The following is a 19226-nucleotide window of genomic DNA, read 5'->3' as shown; positions in this document are numbered from 1 at the left end:
TCAAAGATGGATGAGAAACCGTGATTCAGGAGAAATTATTAACAAATGTTTATGGATTTTCGTGAGTTACGACTTGATTTGAGAGTATCTTTTTAGCAGTTTTGGTACAAGTTTTTGTCTGACGTCTTACGCAGTAAAAACAGTCGAAAGGAATATTCAGGCTAGACTCGAGGGATGTTTCGGATTTCTTAGCAGATTTGTATTTAATAATCGATTTGTTCCGCACATTCACGAATGTTCGGTATACGTACACACAATTGCGAAGCTTTATCTCGTTTCCCGGGAACTCCAGCCACCCAGTCATCTTTTCCCTTGACTTTTCCTCTTATTTCTTCTCCTAAGCTTCGACCTACAGCCCCTTCTTTGAAACTTCTTAACACTTTGAACAAGTCTTTGCCCGTAACCGTGCCAGATCCGACGGGGGAAACGAACGAAGAAGAGACGCGGCCGCGAATTTAATTGAACAATTTTTCCGCTGCAACGCTCCGACTAGTTATTACTTTGCCTCTTGCGTGGAAAAAGCCGCGATGATAAAGGAAAACTTCGAGAGAAAGAAAGTCTTGCATTTTATTTTTACCGAGGCTGAGGAAAAAATTTCAACAAAGTTGTTCATTATAATTGCAAGATATTGAAAATGAGAATGGAATTTTTATGATTTCCATATTTCATATTCAAACAATTTCATTTCTTAAATATATCTATAATATCGTACAATATTGCTAGTGATTGTATCCTAGTCCTTAGAGGGTTTAATCATTACTCGAAACAATTTCTTTAATTTCGCGTTGAAACGATATTTTCTACCGCGTATCTCCCGCACTTTTTCAACGGGCAATCTGTGAAACAACGAGGACAAAGTATGACAATCTGTTTAGTATTCTGAGTTTTATTAACACTAGCATGAGTGAGCGTAAACGTGGTTGCCTTTGTACGTGGCATCGAGCCAACACCGGGGAGCAGTGACTAGAATGTGTTTTTTTTCGTCGGTACCTGAATGAGTAAGCTTCTCAATAAGATGCATCATCGATTGTATCGATTCATAGTATTCTTTGAAATGCATTTCTTTTCACGTTTGATATTTAAATATCGATTACCTTTCTTCGTAGCTATTTGGTTCTCGTGCTTATTATACGTTTGCGTGGAAATGATTATCGTTTCACACGTCCGTTCCTCTTGCCCGAATCTTTATTGGTACATAATAGAGAGCTAAAGCCGGCAGATTATCCGGTAAACTATGACAGGATCGATTGGGTGTGAAATCAGAGATTTTCAATTTGAAAGCGGCGATAGTTGGAAAACTCGTTGAAAAGAGTTTTTCTTGCCCGCCGGTGAAAGAAAATAAAAGAGCAGTTCTACCCGAAATCTCTTTTCTTACGGTTGAACATTCTTGAGATTCGCGATCCAAGGGCTCATGGACGCTTCGATACTAATTACTTGCACCATCTTCTCTCGTTATTATCTTAAAGTGGCAGCTAATTGAATTACCGTGATTCAATTTCCTCGCGCTGGGAATCGCGACTATCTTCCTCCCCCTTTTGTATTTGAGAATGTCGGGCCCTGGGAAAATAGTGTTAATCTCATCATGCTCGTTCTTTTTACAATACTTTTTACGCGATGGAACATACCTACATTGTTTAAAAATCATATTTTAAATATTTCTTCATCCAACAATTAATTTGCTTAAAAGCTGTGGACTTTGAATATTATTTTAGATCGCAGTGTAAACGCTTGATAAGTCTGTAAGCCATAAAAGGGAATGATAACGTAAAAGCGTTAATTGAAACAAGGACATGATTGGATAAATTCGAGAAAATTAAAAATGATTTGGATAGTTAAAACATGATATCAAGTTAACAAAGATTTATATAAAACTGAATAGATAATTATAATAAAAATAAAATTGCTCAGTAGAGGAAAATATATTTAATTTATTGAACCATAATTGTATTAATATTTTCCCATTTAATATAGAACGTTTCGCTGTTAAAAATCGCTCTCTTACTAAATTGATTTATCAAATTTCCCTCTTTTGTTTTTCAGTTCGAATTTAGTCTATTCAGAATAGATAATTATAATAAAAATAAAATTGCTCAGTAGAGGAAAATATATTTAATTTATTGAACCATAATTGTATTAATATTTTCCCATTTAATATAGAACGTTTCGCTGTTAAAAATCGCTCTCTTACTAAATTGATTTATCAAATTTCCCTCTTTTGTTTTTCAGTTCGAATTTAGTCTATTCAGTTCGAATTTTTAATTCGAACCCGTATGATATATCATTCTATTACGTGTTTTAATTTTCTTTTTTAATCAATTAATTCGTTAATAATTGAGCCACAGATATTTGTACGCAAATAAAAGTGGAAAAAGAAGTGAAGGAAATCTCTTTAAATGCATATATGCATTTATAAAAATCTAGAATTTGATTAAGAGACTGCTGTTTCTTTTTTTTAAGCAGAATATCTAATGAAAATAGAGTTTCTTCGTCTTCATCGTTGCATGGTTTTTCTCTTTGCCGAGGAAAATGAATCAATTTCCGCGAGAACGTGTACATCTGCTTTAATTTTCTAATATAATATCGTGGAAGAAGTTGTATATTAATTTCCGCGAAAATTCAGTCAACTGGCATTGTTGGAAATGTTGGTTGGAAAACGTTTAAGGAACTGCGCGCATACATACACACACAAGCGCATGTTCGCGAGTGTGCATACCAGTCCGTTGAATTTAAACCAATGCATATGCACTAGTACTTGACGTGGAAGCTGGGGTACTCAGTATTCATGGAATATCGTTGCTCGAACGCAAGAGGTCGTGACGAAGGGAAGGTGGAAGGAAGCGGAGACGAACAAATTAGTTTAGGTCGCTCATATTTACATTACCGTGTCTCCATTAAAAAATCTTTTCTACGGTCAACCCACGCATCATGTACGTAATTATCGAACGTGCTTATGTATTTGTATGCATACATAATAAGTTTTCTTACAAGCTCGCTCTATAATATCCTTTCTCTGTGTATTCAGAGAAATATGTAGAACAATCGATAATAGTCGCAACCGAGGTATTCCAATTTCAGACCGGTTAAGCGAATGAAAACGTAAGAGATGAAAATCATGGTTCGTGTCACGGGTGGCATGGAATAATCTGTTATCGTGGCGCAAAAAAATTATTACAACGTAGCAAATGCGGTTAAGATTGCCTGGCACGTAACAATAATACATAGTATATGTAAGTACATGCTATTCGTTTTTTCCACGTTATTGTGTCCAACTCAATGTAAATGAGTAAGCGAGAATATTATTCAGAGAAAAAAAATTGATCATAGTTTTAGTTTCTAAGAATACATTATAATAGTGTCAATTTGGACATTTATTGAAATATTTTGTATTGTGTTCAATAATTTCATATCTTTTCACTTGCTAAAAACTGAATCGCAACGTAGTGCTGAAAAGTTAATGTGTTGCATTCTTAATAATTAAAAGCATTTAAAAATAAAGCTGTGCAAGTAGTTAAAATTTAAACGGGAAACTTAAAACTACTATTAAATTCTCATGAATTCAATTTAACACGCGTGTTTATAAAATTAATAATACGTAAATACATTTACTTGAACTCTCACGAGAAATTTTACGCATAAAGTATCCGAGTTTCATTTCTATTTTCAGTGAAATTTTTTCAGCTTCAATAAAACTTTCCAGTAAAACTTTCTGCCTTCAATAAAAGATCTCGTACTCTTAATTATGTACTTTTTTTTTATCATACTTTCTACGTTTTATCGTTGAGTTTCACGCATAGGGGGCAAATGAATGACTTACAATTACAATAACTTGTTGTTTAATGATTTAATTGAAACGTAACGATAGAGATTATTAAATGAATTTATCTTTAAATTTTAACAAATTAAAATACATTTTTGTCTGACTTCATAATAAAACCAACGATTGGTCGACAATTTTAAATATTTAATATTGACTCCTCTATATGGGCGACGTACACATGCAGCGAGGACACGCAACAGTGATGCGATACGAAGATATGACACACTAAACTTAAGGGTAGTGCAATCGAGTTCAATATGTAGCACTTTGCGACCGAGAAAGCGATGCGGTCATGCAGATATGCAAGTTGTATTTATCGAAAACGTGGCCCGACGCAGATAGTATTACGGTCAATATTTCACCGCAAAACTCGCACGGATGTGCATAATTTAATTTTTAATCGTAAACCCGCACCGAAAGGAAGAAAGCGAACTACCGTCACGTCGTTTACTTAACGGGCACGCTGCGCGACCAAGGAACGTGTCCCTTCTTCCTCCGTGTTACCAAAGATTTACGAGTAACGTAGAACACGGACCACGGGGAGCATCTGCGTACACTGTCGTTCAAAAGTTTCCGGAAACACATCTTTCGTTAATTACATTAATAAAATTCCAGATTTATTTAAATCTATTTAATTTAAGTAAACTTTTCGCTAAATCTTACTGCATAAAACATTTTGCTATTTAGCTAGGTCACATTAATACCGTTTAAACCTTTCGAGCAACGTAGCCGGTTTATGATTAAAAATTCTAGTTACATTAAGCAAAGAGTGCTTGAAACTCTCGTTCTAAAAAGCATTTCGGATAGATGTTTTACTTTCGTAAATAGTCGCGTTTCAGGTAAATTCGTGGACGTCTCTCCGATCCTCCAGAAACAATTATAAGTAATAATAAGCACTCTTTAAAATCGCTTCTATTTTGTTTGTTATTTTTTTTTCAAACGCCTGGACTTGAAAAATGAACTACCATAATGGCTGATTACGTAAAGGCTACTTAACCGAATACAACAAGGTGCATCTAGAGCGAAATAATAACTCCGACATTGCTGGAAAAAGCATTTGTCTGTCTGTCTTCCCGATAAAATGAGAAAGAACGTCGACTTTCTTTTCGCGCTTCGCTGCATATAACGATGCGCCATACACAATACAATACCGATAATATCTAGACGAAATGCAACGCACAAAGGGAGATTAAAAATATTTCCATCATCGAGAGGGTGTCACCGATATTGCCGACGCGATTTAAAAATACCGGTATTATCGTAAACAACGCGTTCAACAAACGCTAATTTTATGCCGCACAAGTATAATATGCAACAGGCATCACCGCTCGTCGATAAATCATTGCCGATCGTAAAAATAGGGATGATAGTCATTACAAGCGATTACGCGCGTTAATTACAAAGCGCGGAATTTGTTTAATAAATTTTGCACGTATATTGAAAGCCGATTAAATATAAAATGTTGTACAGTGTGATTCACGCGAATGTAACAAGCCATATCTCTTTTTTTGTTGAAGTTAAAAAGAGGTGTGAGAGGGAAAAGATGAATAGTTCGAGGGAGGCTACATATTCGCGGTAACATTATTTTCATAAATGTATTAGTGCACATGGATTTTGAAGTTGTACTATTTTTTTACGCTTACTGTTGCGTAAATCATTTTCTAGGAGTAATATTTTATGACATCTGCCATGTAGAGCGTAGATTTTTTCATTTTTTACCTTGACTTCAATATTTTTGTGTTTAGTTTCGTATAAAAGAAATTAGGTGCAATATTTGTCGCGAACATTAATTCGATTGCTGACAACTGATAAAGCTGATGGTTAATGAATCTAGATACGATTTCCTGCCAACCTTCAAAAAGGCAATAACGTCATTATGAACAGCGACGGGGAAATGGTCCGTAAACGCTTAGATATCTATCCCGCTGAGGTTCTAGCAACCCTTCCCTTCTTTTCCTCTAAGTAAGCCTGGTTCGTCAAGGCTTGCCGTCTTTGTCCTAGTTTCAATGGACCTGAAGATGTTTTATCGCGAGATAATGATCATCCCTTGCTTTTGTACGCGCACGATTAAAACTGAAACCGAGACCACATCTTTGCACGAAGATTATGTTCGATATGGAAGTATATACTTTCATCATAGCCTTATCTTGTATCACCACCGTTGCGTATCATCATTGTATGTATGCCTGTATATTCATGTCTGATCATATATATACATATTGTATTGTGAAACGTATGAAACGGACGAAATTTCCTAATAAATAATTAAAGGAAGAAATAATTAAAGGAAGTTCTCTCATGTCTCCTGAAATAATTAAAGGAAGTTCTCTCATGTCAAATTTTAATGCTTTGGAACTACATATCTGTACATTTCATCATGGATTAAATTCTGGCTTAAAATTGATATCCCCTTTCTTTGATTTTGTTAGATAAAAAGTTATACAAAATCTGATGTGTAACGATGACGTGATACAAGGATACAGTTTTACGGATGAGCAACTTCAGTCATAGAAGAACGAGGTCCTCTTGACTATTCCGGTCCAGAAAGATTTTTGCGGAGATCATGAATGTTTCAGAAGCATCGCGTACTTAAAAAGTACGGTTTTATTTCGATATCTCTATTCGTAGAAAGCCAAACATTAAGCTTGTTTCTACAGTATGCGTAATATACGATGCAGTTGTAGATTAAACTCAATTGGGAATGCGATGTTGTTACGTGAAATGTGTAACGATAGGACACACACTTTTCATTCTAATCAATTTTCTATTGCACGAATTTTGCACAAGTTCTTCTTTCCTTAATCCTCGAAAATGAATTTTCATTACACAGCACCGATTTGGGTAAGTATCTAAATGGTTATCATGTAACTTTCGTGAATATATCGCGTTTGTTGTACGAAAGTTTCGAAATTTCATTAGCGACGTAATGAGACGCGGCTACCCTGAGTATATTCAGTTTCAAAGAAATCGGGTAATGTATATGTCTATACGTGTATTAATTACGAGTTAATTATTGCGAAACTATTATACATTTCGCTGTACAGAAAATTTAAGCAGTCGCGTCGTCGTACTGCTTCTCTCAATTAGATATTTTCAAATAATTAATCGATTCAACTGAGTAAATTAACGGATTTATTCATATTTTTAATCCCAACTTTTAAACGTTTCCTTTTACTATAATCCATATTATTATACTCGTTTTTAAATATTTTTCTATATGATGATTCGACTCAAACAGAAAATGAACGTAGAAGTAATCTGAGATTAATTGAAAATGGATAGCGATTTTCCAGGCCACTTTACATATTCTACTCTGAAGTGCGGTGCGTTAATTAAAGGAGGAGAAAGGCAAGCAGAAAAGTACTTACTCGGTTCGGTTTGATTAAATTTATGCGGTTGTTTGGCCGGTAGAATTATGGGTGGGAGGATCGTAAGATGTATAAACGCGAAACAATGTTTGGTCGGTAACTGCAAGGTTCGTAGCCCGTGCTACTGAAGCTTCGAAATGGGCGCAAATATACTTCGAGGTTTACGTGTGTGCTCGAGAATCGACGTAGTTAAATCAAGGATTGGTTGTACATACATATATCCGCCGAAGTCTATAAGCCATCTGTATAGAACTGCAATCGATTATTCGCTTTATATCGCAAATGTAGCTCATTGGTTCTAGACCTTGAATTAACATACACATGGGCAAATTGTGATGCACTAGATGTGATGCATAGTATGCGTTCTTATGATTTGCTTTTAATCATTCCTTTCATTATTTAAATTTATTCATTTGCTAGTAATAATAATACTTTATTTCAACTTATTGGCCTAGAAATGGATTTGGTTTACAGTTTTTATAAGTCATAACTTCTCGTGAAGTTTATTTACACCTCTAACAATTTTTGGATTAATTTACTAGTAAGCATTCCAATATTTGTATGGAAATGTATTATAAATTATATTAGATTATTATGGTAAACTCTGTTTAAAGTGACCGCAGTTTGTTTATATGTATGTTGCTCCGGAATCCAATAAACTATCTGTACAATATTTGATAATGTTGATATTATAAGTTCTTTTTAATACAAAACAATCAGCTGTGAGAATTATCTCTATTATAACTGGACCATATAGGTGTGTCACTTGATAATCTTAAATGTCTCTTTACTTCTCAATAACATATTAAATGTTCGAATATGACAATAACGATTATGTCACATTTTTCACTATGGAAAATGTTAAATTATACTCGTCTGTGTTCTCGAGAACGGTTTCTAAACGAATTGTTTCTGAACCACTGCTACTCATTGCAGCTGGTAAAAACGCGGACGGACTCTAACGCATTAGCGGACGAGGGCATCAGGTCGTTAGTTGGTCGAGTGGTGCGCAATTCATGACATTACGCGAATCGGTAGGGGAGGCAACGAACAGATACGGACAGTCGACGGATAGAGCGCAACGGCTGACCTGAATGTACCCAATGGATTTTCGGATTTTAGGATACCGATTTAGAGAGCAAGCGAAACATGTATAAATCGAAATTTTTACCTTGTCGCACAAAAATTCTATCATTCACTTGTTATATATTGCATTGTACATGTACGTCTCGATACCGGTTAAGTGTACGACGTACGTACACTTTACTGATAAGTAAATAAAGTATCATGTCATAGTCGAGATATACAAGTAGAAGTTTCACCTTTGAACTTTAACGTTTCACGTTCGACTACCATATCGACAGGAAATATGAAGTAATTCCATGAAAGAAACGAACATCGAATGAAAAATTTCAAACCTCTGAATTTACTTGTAGGCTGCAGATTTGATGAATTTACAAAAATGTGCAGAAATTATAATTAATTTGCGTCATTTATATAATTATTCAGGATGCTGAAGATTTAAATGTATGAATTATAAGTAAACTTTTTAAACTAATACCATAAATGCCTTTTTTTGCAGAAAAGTTCGCATTCTCTAGTCTATTAATCGGTAAAATAAATACAATGAGCGAGCGGTTTCTTAGTAGCTTTTACGTTAAACCAAACCAAGACAATCGTATCGCTAACGGGACAGTCTTAAAGTGTAGCGCGGTGGAAAATAATCGCCGCTCTGGCAAGATTAACAAATGTACGTGACCAGGTTGCGATTTCGATGGAGAAAAGCACCCTGCGAGTTATTCTTGTGAGGGGCTCCCTTTCTCTCTTTCTGCGGCGTATGCACAGGGTGAATCAATAGAAAGTATCATTTGAAATAATTCTTTATTTATCGGTTTCGCTATAAGAGCTTGGAAAATGAATTTGAGTTTGATAAAATAATGTGTCCACTCGATCAGCACTGGTCTTATGATAAAACCATAGAAAGTCTCGTTAAATCAATTCATTAAATAATTATTCGCTTCAAATGGCGGTTCTTATTGATCCACCCTGTATACGTTGGCTCGATTGTTGCCTCGAAAGCTGACCGGAGTCGGTGTACGTACGTAAAGAACGCGAACTGGAGGAAGCCCAGTTTCTCAACGTCAAGTAACAAATCTTGAGAATGGCTCGCGAGCGAACTGCATGGCATTCCTATGCAACGCTTTGCCTATACGTACCTACGTATCTCCCGTCTACTGCTCTTCCTCTCTTTCTCTCTGAGAAACGTGCAGTCTGCAAATTTTCTGCACGAAAGCGAATACGAAACGACTCGTAGATCACTGCCGCGATTTGAAAATATAGCGGAGTTCGATAGGCCAAATGTTGCTCCATTTTTTTCTCTAGTTTAGGCAGAACAGAATTGTTTCACCGTTCACTTCTTACTGGTGTATTTTAAATTACGGTATACTAGTTTTAATCTGACGTGGATACAAAATTCGTTGATGCAAGGAGGTACTATTTCATCTGTTTATATTTGATGTACGACGTGCAATAATCTAGCCAAGGGTTTATGTCAATTTGCTAATATCTATGTAATTTCGTACGCGACCACAATGTACATACAATCCTACGAAGGAGCATCCGTTGAAAATTGGAACTATTCTTGGTTTAATTGATTCGAAACGAGGGCTACCCATCATGATGGACGTCGAATCCTGGTCTCGACCACAGATCGACTATTAAAGCTTCTTGCGATTTTATTGCGGCCTTACGGGCAATCAAATATCCAATATTGATGTGCGATTCTTCTTTTTAACTCGATCGCGGTACAATATGTACAGTTTGGAATTGTACACACGAATTGAAAACTCATACTCGTGATATCTATAGAAGTATCAAAATTTGTAATTATTGAAGATCGTCAAGCAATTTATTTTGTAGCAATTGTTACTTATATCTTGAAATAATATAGTGTGACATGCTATGTCCATAGATTTATACAAATAGCCTGAACAATAAGAGAAGTTAGTCCCTTTATTAAAATAAAAGGAGGATATCAAGACAGTGTCTTGCTCTTTTTAAAATCACATTCATAGCTATGATATGATATTGCTTTTTCATTTTAATAAAGGGAATGGGTATTCTCATTGCATGTATTGCCTTTGTAAGCAAGTCATTCTATCGAGTAAAATCATTTTCGAATTCATCATTTTTAAATTCTCTATCTCGCAAGAAATCATCGCATGCTCGTTTCGGCCAGTGACATTTCGAATTGGCCAGTGACAGAAAAATGGAACTTTGCATTTGAATAATATTCTCTGGCATAAAACCAGGTTTAATGCGTTCCATCTTCTTGTTCTTTTTTTGCAAGCTCGACTCGACTTCGTAATGACTCACGGACATAGGGGTACATTTAAAAATGAACGTATATGTACCGGAGCGTTACTCGCGAACAAAGCAATGTTTCTCGAAATGGTGTCGCGTGTAAAGATTAATTCTTTTGGGAAAAGTTGCCGCGTTTTATTGAAAAACTGACGGCTTTTTCAACTTTTTTCGCTTTTTACCATTGCGCCGCAGAGCGACATAAATATAAGCGAGTGCATTTGATCAGAAATCGAAATCAAATCCAAATCAATGTTCAAAATCCTTCCGTATCTCTTTGTTTTACGTAAAATCGCTGATTTTACATAAAAATCTGATAAAAAATATCTCGCATATGATCTGTTCGGAAGAGTGGTCTTACACGTTTCTACGATTCGCTTTGCACTATTGCGATATTTCAAACACGAATAAAACGTGTTCACTACGCGAGTCTTTAGGAATTACACGTTGTAAAAACGTTTAAGAGTGAACACGTGAGGTGAGGCGAAGAATGGGCGAATAGATTTTAGCGGATCGCCATTTCCTCGTTTTATGAATATTTTAAAAGAGAACGCAGCCGTACGGCACGTCGCTACAAAAGCGATCATTTCTGTTTCAACCATCGCGTCGTGGAAGAGGAGTTCGTGCAGGATTTCGCGTAATGCCGAAATACGAGGCGCGGTCCAAATAGAAAGCCGGGAGGACAGCGGAGCATGGAGGGTCGAGCGGATTCATCTTTGAAAAATTGTGCCGGCTGGTTCATCATAGACGTCGACGTGCACTTTCGCCATTCGCGTCGCGGTAAGGATTTTCTTCTGGAAAACGAATCATCTCCGTTGCAGTGTTGCATAAAACATAGCGGGGAACCGTGGACCCGCGTATGCATCCCCTTGACAACGAATGAGGGTGTGGAAAGGTGTTTTTCTTTTTTCCTCCACCGCGCCGGCGGCGTTCGCTGAACTCCCGTGTAAATAAATAACGACCGACGATTACAGATTTTTTCCTCGGGACGGTGGGAACAGCGTGGGAAAGAGAAAAGATAAACAGCGACCGGTATTTTAAAACAGAAAGATTTCGCATGCTCTCTCCTTGGAAGGCTGTTTCACTTCCATTTCGAATCGAGAATTTTTCCAGAATCACGATGTTTACTCGTTCCAGACGCGACCGTTTTTTAGGTCAATAACTTTTACCGATGCGACTATCGTTCTCCCGTCGATATCCCCGGTAGACGACGTTCTTTAAACGATCTCGTTCCTTCATTTCCGACGAAATAACAAGAGAGACGAAGAACGAGGCAACAAGATGGTACGAGTGATTGAAAGTATTCCCCAAACGTTTCCGAGGAGTTTGTAGACGAGGCAAGCATCTACACTATAGGATAATTCTCTTAATCAAAGTCGGAGCCCTTACTTAAACAACCTCGTCTTTCGACCTGTCGACACATCTTCACTGATTCTAAAGGCGCATATCCACTTGTATCATACCCTCGTATCGTATCATCGTTCCATTTTACCGGAGATGTACATCACAAATTCATTGTGATAATGATTTAGTACAATCTTTCTTTAGGTTGTTAATTTGGAATATTTGCCAGATGTTTTATCCTTATCTGAACATAAAATGAATAAAAACAGTGTCTTTTGAACTTTGTGCTCGGCAAGAGTTAGGCACGAAAAGATATGATATAGTTTCATTTTGTAAAGTAATTGCTGGTGCAGGTCTGTATCAAATTAGATAGGATTCAATAAAAGCGCTCGCAGATCTCTTCCTCATTTTCGTGTAGAAATTTTTCACATCTGCGACCCGTGGAAAATCAGATCCGCCGGTTGTTTCGACGTACCTTGATTAAAATGTAGGTTTTCCCGGGAAGAGGTGAGACCGTTATTAAATTACGTCAATTTCCTCGCGGCTTGGTGATTATCAGTTCCACCAGGAGCCTCGAACGAAATTAATTGCGGGCCATGACTGAGTATCCTCCCGAGTGCCGGCGTAACGTTTGCCAAGTTTCTTGTTCTGCTGCATCGATCGATTCAGAAATTTAATGTAACAACCTCTCGTGAAAATGTTCGATTACGGGTTTCTACATTTTTTGTCACGTTAACTTTCGAAATATCCAAATTTTCCGTTTCGCTAGCAGTATTTATGAACACAGACCCCAACCGTGTAAGCCCGTTCCACTGTTTGCTCCATTTTGATAATACCTCCGCGTAAATGAAATAAATAACGAGGCATTATGTCGTGATATATCACGCTATAAATATAAATTGTATTTTCTCGGAATAAACGCTGTGCTTTTGCTTCAAACCAACTAAGCGTGTATGTACACGACCACTGATATTGTCTCGTTTCGATTAGATCCATCAAATAGTCAACTCGTTTGATTTCATTAAAGTATAACATAGATTCATTTTACAATATGTAATAAGTTACGTAGTATACGTAGTACAAGAGTACACTAGTTTATGTATTAGAATTTATTAACGGGGCTTATTATATATAAAAACTGAGTCTATAAGAAGTGCCACGTATAACAAGTTGTTTAATATTTTTTCTCAAAACTTATTGTGTATTACTTCATTATACATATTATAAAGAGCATTACACGAATTTATTTTTGAACTTTAACGATTTAAAATATATTTTTGCCTGGGTCTGTAGCAAAATTAATGATTGGTGGATAATTTTAAATGATACTTCTGTATATCCGGAACGGATGCAATAGTGATATGATATGAGAGTATGCTACGAATGGATACGTATCCTAACACTCGTAGGTAAATGTATTTCGAAGTAATGAAATGTCTTGCTTATTTGCGAACGGTTTTCCGTGAAAACGGTAGAAAAGTAGGTTCTAGAATTTAATTTGCAGATGCGACTGTTTCCAGCGAATTAACGCGTAGCTTCTTCGGTTTCTCAATATCCCCGAGATTCTAACTTGTAGTTACTAGAAACTGGATAATTGGTGCAACGCGAGAACGGGAAATAGGATGCGATCTCGAAACTGGTGAAGAAACATCAAAATTCGTTTTAACCGGATTGCGATAATTATCTTCGCGGAAAATTTCATCGCAATTACTTTGACGCAGCTTTAAGTAAGAAGTTGGAGTTTTCGAATCTTATTAAAAATATTTTTTTCTAAATCTGATCGCGAGCAGCTTGACTACGGGAAAACGAGGTCGCAACTCGAAGGGAGATCGAGAGACAGTGGATTACGGGAATTAAAGACGGGGTTGAACTTTGTAATTTTTCGTATGAATAATTTATGTTTCGTGAAGTGGGAAAGTTGAGACGGTAAATCTGTCCGGGAACGACTTTCGGTAGGGGAGACCGATAATGAACGGTACCTTCGTCTCACTGGTAATTGTCCTGGATCATCGATCATCGTTCGCGCAACGGGTAATGAGAAAGCATAGTTTTAGTTTCCCCGGCCACCATTTAATTGTTACGAACATGTTTCTCGGGAAACGAGCAGCCGTCAGAGCAAGAGACCGTGCATACATGTATACCGGCAACTCTTGTTTTTTCGTAACAGATGGACTTGTGAAAAAATCTGCAGGTGGTTCAGCAGATGATCCTAAACATGCATGAGTCTGATTAAAGCCCCTGGCACGTATGTAATTCATTTCGTCCGCCGGGTGAAGCCGTTATTTTTCATAGCAGTATTTCGTGACATCGTTGTCTGGCAGCGAATAATTTTTTCCCCTCGGTATCAAGCAAATCATTTTCGATGAACTATTGATTTCTCGCTGTATGGACGATACTGAATAGCGATACAAAGGGAGGATCAAAGATAATCGCTTGTACTCTGTTTCCATCGAGCCGATAAGTTTTTACAATATTTCTCCGGGCTTTTCGGATGACTCACGCGAACATTTTTCGAGCCACAAAATATGATTTCTGATAAAATTCATTACTAATAGACATTGTGTTTCCTGAACGAGAGCACTTACTCAAAGTGTAATACCACTGTGGCCGGGAAAAAATCGATTTCTCCTTTTTAGTTTAAAATGTTTTTTATGCGTTTAAAAATAAAATGCAAATAGAGTTCAATATAGCACATGAAACATTTTTAGTCTTGCCATTTTTATGTTGTAAACGCGTTTTTTTCGGGAGAGAATTTTTCGAAACGATATGCACTCTAACTCCGTCACTTTTAATCAGATTGACTTGAAATTTTAGGGGGATTTTTATTATGATATAGTCTATCATAGGACATAGGACTTTCACGAGATTTTAAAATCTGGCTTTGCTATTACTGTTTTTCATAGAGAATATGTAATCGAATAATGACCTTCTTTTTCAAATGTTCATTATTTATACAAAAACGGAATTTTTGAAAGCGGCTACGCGCTGTAATGGTTGAATTGATTCATAAAATAAAAGTTCTTGCCTTTTTGCTTTAAGCTCCCTGAAGAATTTCCAAAAATGCTTTAAAATTTTAGGAATCACAGTGCTACTCTTTAGTTAATGTCGTTATCTCGGTTTAAAATATTCTTCTATAATGGATCAAATATTATTAGCTCATAAAAGGCATTGTAATAGGATCGAAAAGCCAATTTTGTTGAAATCTCGCATTCCATCGTATCGACAGACAATTCGTGATCACCTAGACGGGTTGATGTCGGCACGATGACGACGTCGCGTAGCGTTGGTTCGACTGGAGAACATTCGTTCCCTTGGTGTGTACTCGGCGAACCATAGCCAATTAGCCGGAAGCGCATTCAGACCATTAACTCGAAATGAATTCGCGTTTAGGGTTTGCTTCAGCGTGGAAGGTCGATTGGTAAACCGATCGGCAAATTCGATTTCTGGGGCGCTCAACTGTGGATTATTAAACTTATCGATCGGCCTGTTCCGAGCCGGGTCGGGCTATCTTCCCTGCTACGAAAGATGCTTATAGCAAAGTTACATCCGCCTTTCTAACAAATAACTCCCGCCTTCTTATTTCTCTCTGTTCCACCTTATAAAACCGAACACGACTCCACCTTTCCAGACTGTTCCGTGTTCATACTCGTGTACGCTGTTTCGTAATTTCTATGTTTAAAAATACGTATCTAATTGTATCGTGTTACTGTTGTACTTACTGTTAATACAACGTTTGGCAAATATTCCGAATTAGTAAAAAAAAAAAAAAGACTATTTCAATTCGAAGATTATACTATATCATTAAATAATTAACTAGCCGTAATCGCCCAATGTATGCAATAAATTGTGAATTGCTTTAATAAAGTACTCTAGAGTCTAGACAGACTTCCTAGTAACATGTACCAGTAGTGAGGAGTTTTAAATGATACTTCATATTGATTCACCTTGTATATATTTGCATGCAACAGTGATACGCAATGTTGATACGAAACGGTGATACAAGTGGATGCGCGGCTTAATCGAGTCTGCCTTTCCCGAAATTGCTAACCGTCTAATACGTACTCTGCGATGGAATTGCGATCGAGTTTTGCACGATAGTCGTAATTGAATCTGAATTTGTCGTTACGAGTACCTACCGAGAGTATCGTTAGGAAACCGCATTATATTCTCTTGGGTGCGATGGCAGCCCTATCGTTAGTCCAATCTGACATACATTGTTTCTGTCCTGTTTACTGATGTTAGCAACCGTATAACTGGATGGACTTTTTCGCACCACTCTACGTCTACCTCCATTGCACGTCTGCAACTGTGATTAGTGACCATTAGACAGCAAATCTTATGTTAATTGAAAAACATCAGTTCTAGATTGACAATTCAGTATATTGCAATTTTTATATTCTGCACATTTTTGCACATTACATTCTTCATATTTATTGCGCATCAAAATTTTCTATAGGTTTTTATTATGTATCTATCAATGTCCGTCCTCGATTTTCAGTTTCTGTGCGAAGTCCATTCGATCGGAAGAGAAATATTGCAAGCCGTATTAACTCGGTTTCTTGCGTTTCTTTCAGAGATCCCGGGCAGGTGGAGGAGACATTGCCCGCAACGACCTGTAATGTCTGAACCCGGTTGCAACTTGGTGTCCGAAGGCGTTGCCGGTGAGAAAGGAAACACAGTGTCGACCGGAAAATGCGTTTGCGGGCCGTCGGTGCTGTGGTGCCCGAAAGAGCCGCAGCCATACGATTACTCTACCCTCCACGAATGCAAGCTCAATTTGGCCGCGAAGATGGGATACGGTAAGCTTATCACACGTTTTCCGCCGCGAGTTAACTTATATAATGCCGTTTCACAAGTTTGACCAAGTTGAGAAAAGTTATAGCTCGTTCGCTGCCGAAGCATCGAAATATTGTTCTCAGCACGTCGTTTGCTATTAAACACTTGAGAGGTCCATAAAAAATATAGTTCTTAGGGTAAGACTTGTTATGGTTTTTGTTACACAAACTACTGTTCCTGTTGTAAACGTTTTAAGAAGCGTTTTAACTTGTATCCTCTCTGCGTAGCACGTGTGTCTTATACTTACAATTAGGATATATTGCAACCGGGTTAAATCAATAAGAATTTTCAGTTCAAATAACCAAATTTATTGATTCACTAAAAAAACTTTTACATGGAAATTGTAGATCTCGTCGTCCTCTATAAGAAAGGTCATATGCAATTTTTTCGTATGTCTAACGGTTTGGGAGTTATTGGCCAAAAACGAAAATTTGGAAGAAATTGAAGGGGTACCCCTTGGAAAAATCTCGGAAAAATCGAAAATTTTTTTTTGTTGTTTATTATTAGCAATGTTCTTCCGACGTCTGATTTCTTTTTAAAAAATGCGTTTCTAAAGTGCATAAACTTTGGGGATTGACTGTATAGCCAATACATCCTTAAACACAATTAATTATATGATTATATATATAATTCATTATGTGTTTTGTTACATGATAAAACTTATGCACACGAATGTACAAGATGTGTCACAAGTGGATATGCATTTTCAAATTAGTACGAAAAATTAATGATACGATTTCCATTCTTGATAAATCAATTGTTCGATGTTATTCTTCATCGTCTGCTATTGTGATTTCACAAAATAAACGTGTAGCTTTATATCATCCATGAATATCCGTCAACATTATTTAATTGGTTGTATATGTACATATATACATGTACACGTGCCCGTATACGTAACGCACGCGAAACAGAATCGTTACGTTTTTTTTACTGTATCGTTTCGACGATAAAGCGTTTCACTGGAGCTAAAGGAACGGACGAATCGTTAAAGTGAATGAAGTACGTGAAAAGAGTGCGAGGAGTAGAAATAACGAAACTGCCGCAGTTGCCTCGTTAATGAAAAGAAAACATAAATATAGTAGCGAAAGAAAGAACAATGACGGCTAAGAGGAGGAAGGTCACGAAGCCAGAGATGCACCCTGCGCGACGTTAATGAGAAAAAGACACATCAAGAGCGTAGGTTTCGCGACGTAATTCACATTTCTCGAGTCTTTCTCCACGTTCCTGATTAAAGTTCAACAACGTCGCGGGTGTGGTTATAACATCGGTTACGTAACATACAATCACGATGGCTAAAAAATAAATAAGTATTGAAAGAATTAATGTGATACATGAAATTACGATGTTGCTTGGTTTTTTATGATAGAATCGTGGGAAGTTTAAAGGGAATTTATGTATACATGTGGAAACAGCACCGCATTTTTCGTATCGTTTGACTGAATTACAATTTCTTGATAATTGTTTAAATTCAAGATCTTGAAAAATCTGATTTAAGTTACAGAACTCGTTTGGTGTATGAACGATTTTTTTGTACAAATAAATTTCATTAAAAGTGGTACCATTAAAATTCAACACTGTGAAAGTAAAACGTAAAAGTAGGTAGTAGGTACCTTGTTAAGAGATATGGGCGTGTGCCAATACTTTTTGTATTCGCTTTCTATGCTGCGCTCGCACGAATTGCATAACGTCAAAGGATGTAATTGAAAATCGAAAAACTGGAAGTGAATCGAAGTGCGAAGCACTTTGCCCGATAAGCGGAATGGAAAAACGAATGTAACGTTTCATTGTAATATTGGGAAATTCTGTATGCACGTACGTACATAATAGAGAGACACTGAAAGAGAGAGAGAGGAGTGATCTCTCCGATAATTACGTTTTGCGTTGTTCAACTGTGGTGAATGCTGGCTATCAAATAAGTTGGCGATAATTATAGTGCGAGGGTGGGGAGAAGGGATTCCATTGCACATACAGAATCGATAGTTAATTCGTCTTTTCATTGAGTCGAACTTTCAGCAGTCTATTCCGGTGCACTTCGCCGTTGAAACGTGTAACGAAGTTGTTAGCGAACGGAGTAACAAAAGTAGTTACCTGCACCGGTGCAGAAAGTTAAATTCGATTCGTCGGCAAAAGTTGAATCGTGTACGTAGAGTTTAAAGATAGAAACCAGACGGATTGTTCTTTCGGCCAACGGGTTAAGTACACGACGAAAATTTCTAAGTTCCAAAATGGGGGACGAAATTCGGTGAGCCGAAACTTTATGCACTTCGGTTTTGTTCCACGATGCTAACTTTCGAAGTTGTTTCGCTTTTTCAAGGTTCGCCGCTATCAAAGGATTATCAATTTTCAGTGTTGCTCCGCTCACATTCTATTGTAACATTATAAACTAGTAGAAGTATGTCTTCATTCTTTTTATGCCTGATCACAGATTTTTTAAATAATAATAAACCTGATGTGATTGTGCTGTCTATTGATCATGATGATGCTCAGACATTTCAATA

At 36.9% G+C, this 19226-nt stretch overlaps 1 protein-coding gene across 13 annotated transcripts in view; it reads left to right on the top strand.

Moving 5' to 3' along the window:
• The window catches only part of cmpy (crimpy), a 156312-nt gene that overhangs the window by 6079 nt on the left and 131007 nt on the right, over nt 1-19226 (top strand). For 10 of the 13 annotated variants that reach the window (XM_018020611.2, XM_018020606.2, XM_018020609.2 and 7 more), the window contains exon 4: nt 16464-16688. In XM_018020611.2, coding sequence (XP_017876100.1) covers nt 16464-16688 — 225 coding nt within the window. Of the gene's footprint in view, nt 1-6306; nt 6414-11169; nt 11326-11753; nt 11883-16463; nt 16689-19226 lie in introns of those variants that run through there. The other 3 variants (XM_018020615.2, XM_026811638.1, XM_026811639.1) reach the window with 3 other exon arrangements.

The sequence above is a fragment of the Ceratina calcarata genome, unplaced genomic scaffold, assembly GCF_001652005.2.
Source record: "Ceratina calcarata isolate Rehan_Ccalc_2016 unplaced genomic scaffold, ASM165200v1 scaffold23.2, whole genome shotgun sequence".
Taxonomy (NCBI): Eukaryota; Metazoa; Arthropoda; class Insecta; order Hymenoptera; family Apidae; genus Ceratina; species Ceratina calcarata.
Note: the sequence above shows the minus strand (reverse complement) of the source record. Positions and strands in the feature narration are given on the sequence as shown.